This window comes from Nicotiana sylvestris, chromosome 5 (assembly GCF_000393655.2).
Source record: "Nicotiana sylvestris chromosome 5, ASM39365v2, whole genome shotgun sequence".
NCBI lineage: Eukaryota > Viridiplantae > Streptophyta > Magnoliopsida > Solanales > Solanaceae > Nicotiana > Nicotiana sylvestris.
Genome location: NC_091061.1, coordinates 9622842 through 9632915, shown reverse-complemented (window position 1 = coordinate 9632915; position 10074 = coordinate 9622842). Strand labels below are relative to the sequence as shown.

Below are 10074 nucleotides of genomic sequence, written 5' to 3'. Positions count from 1 at the left end.
CGATAAGTAATTATCGATAAGGGTCAAAATCGAATTGATAAATCGAATTCACACTCGCTTATATGGGGTATATTTGGCTCTTTGCCGTTGATATAAATATACTGGTGGAGTAAATTTTTAACTCCCAAGGGAGGATGCACATTTGCACCTGGAGACACATGTATCATGTTTCCCCTCTTAAAAATTATATTATCCCTAGCAAAATCTAGTTCTAAGGATTTATCAACGTGGCCCAATCAAATAATACCAACGAGGCTAGTGGGTCCCAACATACCTGGAAATCAACGAAATATATTAAAACAAATTATTTTTTCCAACAAAATATCATAAACAAATCCACAATTCTTTTATACGCGTAATAACCACCAAAACTTTTATACCTTCCCATCTTCCTAAGCAAAAAAACCGTTACTTGTAACAATCACATAAATCATTTCTCCTCGCCTCAAAAAATCATCCCTCTCCGTTTTCCGTTTTCCGTTTTCCGTTTTCCTCTTTCAAACAATGTCGAGACAGACGTACAGAGTCTGTTTCTGTTTCCGGCGGCGGTTCCGGGTAGTCGCCGCCGAGGCTCCGGCGGATGTAAAGAATTTATTCAATAGATATTCCGATAACGGAGTAATGAATGCAGAGAACCTACAACGATTCTTAATTGAGGTTCAGAAGGAGGAAAATGCGAGTTTAGAGGATGCTCAGGGTATTATGAATAATCTTCATGACCTTAAGATCCTTAATATTTTTCATCGGAGAGGTCTTCATCTTGACGCATTTTTTAAGTATCTTTTTGCTGATATTAATCCTCCTATTAATCCTAAACGCGGGGTAAGATTCTGCTACAGAATTTTAATATTTCCTTCAATTTTTGTTTTGTTTTTGTCTGCTGATTATACTCTTGTATATGGATTTTTCAGTTATGTGATTGAGATTTTGTCCGTCATAATGTGTTCAGATATGGCCGAAAATGCCTTTCTGGATAATGTTTTACTGTGACTTATTTTACATTTTTGTCAACATTTAATATTTAGAAGTTCTAACACAATAAACGCCTGATGATTTCTTCCTATTTGCTTAAGTGGGAGGTAATAGGTATAGATGAAATAGTCGAGGTGCGCACAAGCTGGACTGGAACCATGGTCATCAAAACTATATTGTTCTTTTACCCAATCCTTCCCCCTTATGCATTAGTTTATATGACCAACACTGGAAATTGTTCTAAAAACTATTTTTCAAGGTAAAATATTTTTCACAGAAAATATTTTCCGAAAGAAAACATTTTGCTCATACCGAGTGCGCCTAATGTCAAATGTTCTGTGTTTTTTACTTTTTCTTTTAATTTGCCTTTATCAACACATACTTAGATGATGCAAGTCATAAGGTCCTAAAGAGGATTATAGCATAAAGAATTAACTAAAGCACTCTAATTCTGGATGAGCTTAGTGTCGAGGGATCGAGTTTGGTATCCGCCTGTGTGAGTCTGCTCACATTGCCGGTCCTAAGCCCAGATATAGGAGGAGAGTTTCCATAGATTGGCAGCCAATGTAAAACTAGCCAATTTCATAATAAATCCTCACATTACTGTAATTCTAGATGGGAAGTATTTAAATTAGATTTGATTATCAGGTGCTTCTCCTGTTGATTGATCTATATGAAAAGTTTTTAAATTTACTTGTGGAGGTTGTTACTGGAAGTGAGCCTCCCTTGTATTATTTTTAGGTTACTAGGGAAAGGAATCTACTTGTATGGACATGTTCTTAGTAACAGAATGTAAAAGATAGCTAATCCAGCTGGAGTATCTTTTCGTTACATTTCATAAATCAGCATATTTGATGTATTCTTTTCAGTAATAAATTCTCCTTTTCTTTTTCCAGATTCACCATGATATGAATGAGCCTTTGTCTCATTACTTCATATACACAGGACATAATTCTTATCTAACTGGGAATCAACTAAGTAGTGATTGCAGTGATGTCCCCATAATACAAGCCCTGGGCCGAGGTGTACGAGTAATTGAATTGGATATATGGCCAAATTCCGCCAAAGATGATGTGGAAGTTCTGCATGGAGGGTATGTCCCCCGATGCTGGAATATCCTAATTTCTTGGTTGATTCAGAATTTGCATACTTCCAGATGAATAAAAAGTTGCCAAATGTTCTTTCAAATTATGATGTTTCCATGAAAATGGCTTAATGAAAAATTAAGTTACTTTTTCTCTTGAACTGCTAATTGTTATATATAACTGAAGCCCAAAAAACAAGCTTTACCCATTCGCTCATTAGCATACATGTCTATGTGTGCCAACCAAGACTGCTGCTACTGCCACACCATGATCTATACCAAGTACTTGACTCTAGTGGGCATGGATATGCTAATAATGAAGTCCATGTCTTGAGTAGGCTAAAGCTTTTGGATGACCAGTGATAACAATCTTGTGCTTTAGGAATCCTGTTTCTGTTATTACTGAATTCTTTTTCTATCCTTGAAATAAACTTGCAATTTGGGTTAAAAAAATATACCATTATTATTCCAGGTTATGGTATTACCAGGGTGCTACACTTTCCCATAAACTTACTACATCTTGAAGTGTGGTATGCTTTTTCTTCAGAACTCCATGTTTATTAGAAAATTATTACATTCATTGTCTTTTGTGCTAGTAATCAAATTACAACAGTTTTGTCCTTTGGAATTCATTGGAAGTTGTCAATGATTACTAACTTATTTTTAACAAACCAGATCAGTCCCCTGTATAAACAACCGATCTTTTACGATTTAAAGGACAAAAGGAAAAGGAGAAAGCTCTTAAGCTTTGCTATGTGTATGTTTTTGTTGGACTAGCATTGGAATTTGAATTGCATGTCATACTTCTTGGACAATACCTCTCATGAATTCTTGAGTCACCAAAACATATGATCTTTCATTTTTGAGAACTCTCTATTGTGCTTGTACTTTCCATTCTTCTTGTAGTTTGTAAGTGTACCTTTTTTTTTTTTTCATACAGAACATTGACCACTCCGGTTGCGCTCATCAAATGTCTGAGGTCTATAAAGGAACATGCTTTTACTGTATCTGAGTATCCTGTTGTGATAACACTTGAAGATCATTTAACCCCAGATCTTCAGGCAAAAGTTGCGGAGGTGTGTATGTTCCTATTCTGGATATGATACCTCCTTTATTGATCCTAATGATGCTTTTGTGGAAAAATCCTAGATGATCACTCAAACATTTGGAGACATGCTGTTTTCTCCCGATTCATGTTTGAAAGACTTTCCCTCCCCAGAATCTCTGAAAAAACGTGTTCTGATATCAACTAAGCCACCCAAAGAATACCTTCAGGCGAAGGAAGTTAAGGAAAAAGACTCGAAGAAAGGAACAGAGTCGCCTGATACAGAAGCTTGGGGAAGGGAAGTTTCAGACCTTAAAGCCAGATACAATGATAAGGTGTAATAAAATGCATTACCAATTATTTTGACCTATTTGAGTATGTCAGCTTCTTAAATCGAACTTTGTTTTCGCCACATTCTGACGCTCTTTAAAGCAGGATGATTCTGATGAAGGAGCAGGTGAGGAAGATGATGAAAGTGACGAAGGAGATCCCAACTCGCAGCAAAATGTCGCACCAGAATACAAGCGTTTGATTGCCATTCATGCTGGAAAGGGAAAAGGTGGATTGTCAGATTGGCTGAGGGTTGATCCTGATAAAGTAAGACGACTTAGCTTGAGCGAGCAAGAACTTGGAAAGGCTGTAATTACTCATGGAAAAGAAATTATCAGGTATTATTTTGCTCCATCCATCAAATTAACTACAATGTAAGTTATGTAACCCTGTTCTTTGTCAATGTCCTAGACTGGTGGATGTATGCATCAATTTTCTGTCGTTTCCTTTGTGGCTTTTTTGGTGGATGTTGGGGTGGGATTCTCATAATCAGGGGTACATCATTTTAGTGATGTATTCTTTGTTGTGATATGCGGAATAAAAAAATTAATACTTTTCGTATGTGATCAAACGAGAGAAGATTTCTTGAAACGATTTGATCATCGTGATATGTAGTCCTAAAATGCACCTGTGTGTAGGTTCAATGATACTTAATATTCTGGAATCTTATAGCAGAATTACCTGCCATAACATGTCATGTAGTTGATCTACAATAGACAGTGTGTATGCTTTTCTACCAATTTATTCATGCCATGCACATGTAGTATACCATATATGCATGACTTTTCAATAAAATTGTCTTATTTTATGTCGATGTGTTACAGGTTCACTCAGCGGAACTTGCTCAGAATATACCCAAAGGGCATACGTTTCGACTCATCCAATTATAATCCTTTTGTTGCATGGACGCATGGAGCTCAAATGGTGGCATTCAATATGCAGGTTATTCTTCCTTCTTCATACCCTCCAAAAAAACTAAAATTAAAAGATAAAAGCAAAAGTGGTAGCTCTTCGTAATGCAAGTTAATGTGCCTTAACTGAATTTGAGAAAAGTCCGTAGGAAAGTCTAAATTTTGGTAAACCACAGCGTCAGATAAAAAGAATATAATTTGATCTCAATGACCCTTATCTTGGTTAGACTACTGCTGATAAGAGGTCACCAGATTCACATGTGGCTTTCCTTTCATGATGTAACAATTGATTTGGAGGAAATGAGTGAACTGTTGAATCTTTGTTCTTTTTCCTCAAGGTGAAGGACATAGCAATTATAAATTCCTTTCAGAGAACCCAGTTACTTATCGCCAAGCATGCATATAAATTCTCGAACTTGTATAGATTTGTGATCGATTTGATGTCTGACACATTACATTAGAATTTATTGAAGCTGTCACTTGCATATGTGCCATGATTCCAATATCCGAAACCTGATAATTTAGCGGCTTGAATTGAAGCCTCTGATCTATTATATTTTAAATGATTTGTCTGAAGGACTTGGAGGAGGAGTAACTATGCAGTAATTAAGGGAGCGTTGGAAGGTTGGTGTAACTATGCAGTAGCTAAAAAGTCACCTCCTTGAGTGGTGGGTTTTGTTATCTAAGTTCCACTCTGCCACACTTGATTTTCGCTATAAAACTTTATTTGCTTCCAATATCTTTTTATATCAACATATTGTTGTACTTTTTATCTCAACATGTAATGAACTTAAGTTTATAGACATGCAAAAGTATGTGTTCAGTAACTTCAGCTTACTAGTAAATTAGCCTTTCTATTGAATTTTTTCTGCAAATATAGTTTAACTCATTTATAGCGACAAGTTAAATAGTGGAACTTTTCAATGTAAAACTTTGATATTGCGGGATCCTTCTTTCCGCTATTGTTTTCTGTGCATCCGCTTCATATTCTCCTGCAACCATCGGGTTGTTAGCTTCTGGAATATAGATGGATTCAATTAGCTGTACCTAACATATGAATAGTGACTTGTTTGGGCTTATCATTTACCATATGTTCCAATTTGCTTAATCATAGTGTTCCCATGAGAATGCATAAATAAAAGTTTTGTGGCAGGGCTATGGAAGATCACTTTGGTTAATGCATGGTATGTTCAGATCCAATGGTGGTTGTGGATATGTTAAGAAACCAGATATACTATTGAAAGCAGGTCCTAACAATCAGATCTTCGATCCTGAAGCAAATTTGCCAGTCAAAACTACATTGAAGGTAATTGAGGGGATGTATTTTTATACTTGACTTTGTTGGATCACATATGATTTGATCACGTTGACGCAAATAATCCAAGACTTCCTGAATTAAGCAGGTGACCGTATTTATGGGGGAAGGATGGTATTATGATTTCAAACACACACACTTTGATGCATACTCGCCTCCAGATTTCTATGCAAAGGTAGACGAATATACTTCACCACTATTTTTTCATTACTTGGTTCAAATTCTGTCATCTTTTGGTATTTAGCATTAATTTTCTTAAAACAACATTTCGAGTTGGAAGTTAAGGTATAGAAGATTGAAGAAAACCGTTTCCTTTCACGTTTTCTGATGAATTGAACGTTGAGTTATGTTGAAAAGGAGAATCTGAATGGTATAAGTGTATAACTCTATGCAGATAGGAATTGCCGGAGTTCCGGCTGATAATGTAATGAAGAAAACAAAGACACTGGAGGATAATTGGATACCAACTTGGGATGAAAAGTTTGAGTTCCCATTAACAGTTCCTGAATTGGCTCTACTTCGCGTCGAAGTTCATGAGTATGATATGTCTGAAAAAGATGATTTTGCTGGCCAAACTTGTTTACCTGTTTCAGAACTAAGACAAGGTATCCGAGCAGTTTCACTCCACGACCGAAAGGGAGAGAAATACAACTCTGTGAAGCTTCTTATGCGTTTCGAATTTGTCTAACTGTGAGTCGTTTGTTTTCTCTTATGTGTCTGTGTATGTTGTGGTAAATTCTGTGTCAATATGTGTGCGCTGAGATGTAAATAACTTATATGTCGTAAAATGTGTGCAAATATTTTTTGGAAAGTCGTCTGTCTCTTTGTAACTTCTGTAATTGACAACATATGCTCTGAGATGTAAATAGATGTATGGTAATACGTGTGAAATTAATTTTTGAAAAATCTTTCTCATTTTCATGGTCGTTTGTAATGCTGCAATCATGTAAAACATATCTGGGCGATAACCATGGGATGATTTTCGTTTGTGTAAGCCTTCAAGTGGACAAAGTTATCTAGTACCTATTGTTGAATAATTTAGGCGTGTGCAAATGAATTTGAACACATTAAATATGTACAAATATGTACGTATGTACATATTAAAACTCAGTCATTAGTAGTTGAAGTTGTCGTTATAAAATACAGAACTCATAAAGTTGAAATCTATAGGCAGAATGTGATTCAGAAACAGAGAAATATAATGTACGATTTTTAGGGTAGTTTATAGTTGTTCACCGATAGTCTTAGTAGCATGCATGTCTCTTCATATTCTTAGATTTTTATTAAGTTATGTGGCTTTGTTCGCCTCAGGTATTGTATTCCCTGTTGCTATTATTTGGTACCACTTATCCTTTATCTCTCTCTTTCTTTTCTCTTCCATCTTTTTTCCTTCCTTGCTTTCCTCTTCTTCTTCTTGTCCTTCCTGAGCCGAGGGTGTATTGGAAATAGCCTCTCTACCTGCATTAGGTAGAGGTAAGGTCTGCGTACGGACTACCCTCCATAGATCCACCTGTTAGGATCAAAATGGGTTTGTTGTTGTCATTGTTGTTGTTTTTCCTTCTTTTTGGCGCGTATATACAATTTGGTTACCACTAGTGCATAGAATAGGTATTAGACTGCCTATGCACGAGTATGTATTAGACTAGTGATAAATTGGTAATCACAAAATATTTTTAATAATTTCAGTTATTTTTTTTATCTCTCTTTCACTACTTTTAGTCTGATTAATAATTTCAGACGCCCTTATAGATAGTGTCGCAAACTCATTCTCTAGAAGTTTTATTGGGACACAATATTTTAGGATTTAAACCAAGATTAGTAATCCTAATTCGTTTAAGATTTGATGAGTTTTTGGTCAATATTGTCCCTTATCTTTGAGAGTAGGTCTATTTTGGTCCCTCAAATATAATCATGAGCATCTTTAGTCCCTTAAGTATGCTAAAGTGGAACATCTTTAGTCTCACTGACACAATGTGTTCAAAAACTAACGGTGTTACCTAACTCTGATTCATGAAGCAAATCTTCTACTCTGAAACAAGAAGTTTCCTCTCCTTTTATTGGATAACGCAAATTATCACTTTAATTCTTCATTTTTAGATAATGTTTTCTACAATTTTGACCCTGAAAATATCCCTCTCTGTGCCCGTTTTCAATGAGAAAATGACACTGTATAACCATTGTAAAAATAATAGCCGAAAAATGTATAAAATTTATATATTTTTTTGTATATATATACCTTTTGTATGTTAATATACAAAAATTATACAAATTTTATATACTTTTTCGGCTTCCATATGTAAATAGTTTCTGGCACAGGTTAAAAGTGATAATATAACCTGGTTATTCGTTTGCTTCAATAATATGCCTAGAAGTGATCCAGGTAGCTCTATTTTTTTTCAAATTTTAACTTTTCTTTTTGTAAAAATCAACCGAAATTTTTAAACATATATATACAAATTTTACATATTTTTCGGCTATTATTTTTATAGCGCTATACAATGTCATTTTTTCATTGAAAACTGACACAGAAGAGGATATTTTCAAGGTCAAAATTTTAGAAGACATTACCTAAAAATGAAGAATTAAAGTGATAATTTGTGTTATCCAACAAAAGAAGAGGAAACTTCTTGCTTCAGAGCAGAAGATTTGCTTCATGAATCAGAGTTAGGTAACACCGTTAGTTTTTGAACATATTATGTCAGTGAGACTAAAGATGCTCCACTTTAGCATACTTAAGGGACTAAATATGCTCAGGATTATATTTGAAGGACCAAAATAGACCTACCCTAAAAGATAAGGGACAATATTGGTTAAAACTCAAGATTTGATAATTGTCAGTTTTTCTATTTCATCTCTAAATAGGTTTTATAGTCCAAATCATACGAAAATAAATTTTTCTTAGTTTCTAATCAAACTGATTTTGTACTAATATAAATATGAAGGTTAATACTTAGTTTCTTGGTTACCACAATCATAAACCTAATTGAATTCAATTTTCCACAATCAAACTATATATATTGCTTTCTCAATTTCTCAAAGTAATCTACCCTATATCCCTCCTTGCAAATTCCACGCCTTCTTGATTGAAAGAAGTTAAAAGAAACTCCCACTAATCATACCTTTTTTTTTGCCCTAACCCCCCTACCCCCACCCCCTACATCCCTCATTGCAACTTCCACGGCTCCCTAATTAGAACGAAGTTAAAGAAACTCTTAACACTTCATTACTCCCTTTGAAACTGGTGACGATAAATACAACAATAATAATCCAGTGAAATTTCACAAGTTGGATATGGGAGGATAGTGTGTACACACATCTTACTCCTACTTATAGGAAGGCAGAGAAAACACTATTTCGGGTAGACCCTCGGTTCAAGAAAGAAACTGGTGACGATAGATGATAGTGGTAATGGCTTTTTAGCATAGTTGTATTCTTAATTGAGATTGACAAAGAAACAAAAGAAAGATGAGTTTAGTTTTGGATTTGGAAGAAGATTGTGATGATCATATATTGTTGCCACCAACAAACTTTTATGCAGTGGAACATAACTGCATTTACAGGTCTGGTTTTCCTCAGCCAACCAATTTCTCTTTTCTCAATTCACTCAATCTACGCTCTATCATATACTTATGTCCAGAACCATATCCAGAAGCAAACGTTGAATTCCTTAGAATAAACAATATAAACCTTTTCCAGTTCAGAATAGACGGCACTAAGGAGGTGATTAGCAGTGATATTATAACTGAGGCTTTGAGAGTAATCATTGATGTTAGAAATCATCCAGTTTTAATTCACTGCAAACGTGGAAAACATCGAACTGGTTGTCTTGTTGGTTGTTTAAGGAAATTGCAGAAGTGGTGTTTGAGTGATGTGGTGGAGGAATACAAGCATTTTGCTGGCATTAAGTGGAGGGAAACTGACGTTAAATTTTTGGAGAGCTTTGATGTTTCTTGCACATAAGGCTTTGCCTCAGAGCATTATTATTATTATTATAAGGCTTATTATTATTATTATTATTATTATTATTATTATTATTATTATTATTATTATTATTATTATTATTATTATTATTATTATTATTATTATTATTATTATTATTATTATTATTATTATTATTATTATTATTATTATTATTATTATTATTATTATTATTATTATTATTATTATTATTATTATTAGTTGTTGTTGCTGCTAAGTTGCTTCGATATGGCAATTTAGGTGCCGCACCCGTGTCGACACTGTTGCGGAAGCCAAATGTATATAGTGTGAATGAGTCACAACTACTATACCAAAAATTATGACAGACACCAAATAATAAATAAGACAATAAAGCAACAATAAAAGGAACACCAGAATTTACGAGGTTCAGCCAATTTTGCCTACTTCCTCGGACACAATCAATATTTTATTCCACTCC

General features: G+C 34.6%; 2 protein-coding genes across 3 annotated transcripts; both read left to right on the top strand.

The window, feature by feature from the left end:
- The first annotated feature begins 342 nt into the window (after positions 1 to 342).
- On the top strand, positions 343 to 6578 carry LOC104223075 (phosphoinositide phospholipase C 2-like). Of its 2 annotated transcripts, none has more exons than XM_009774423.2 (9): positions 343 to 822; positions 1869 to 2065; positions 2997 to 3132; positions 3206 to 3436; positions 3537 to 3769; positions 4256 to 4373; positions 5496 to 5648; positions 5746 to 5832; positions 6052 to 6578. In XM_009774423.2, exons 1-9 carry the CDS (start codon positions 505 to 507, stop codon positions 6343 to 6345), a joined length of 1767 nt encoding a protein of 588 aa, XP_009772725.1. In that variant the 5' UTR covers positions 343 to 504; the 3' UTR covers positions 6346 to 6578. The 2 variants fall into 2 exon arrangements, with proteins under 2 accessions (XP_009772725.1, XP_009772724.1); XM_009774422.2 differs by having other exon boundaries at positions 3534 to 3769.
- A 2544-nt stretch (positions 6579 to 9122) lies between these two features.
- On the top strand, positions 9123 to 9617 carry LOC104223077 (inositol diphosphatase DSP3-like). Its single transcript, XM_009774426.1, has one exon. The coding sequence runs from the start codon at positions 9123 to 9125 to the stop codon at positions 9615 to 9617; it is 495 nt and encodes a 164-aa protein (XP_009772728.1).
- The last annotated feature ends 457 nt before the right edge of the window (positions 9618 to 10074 follow it).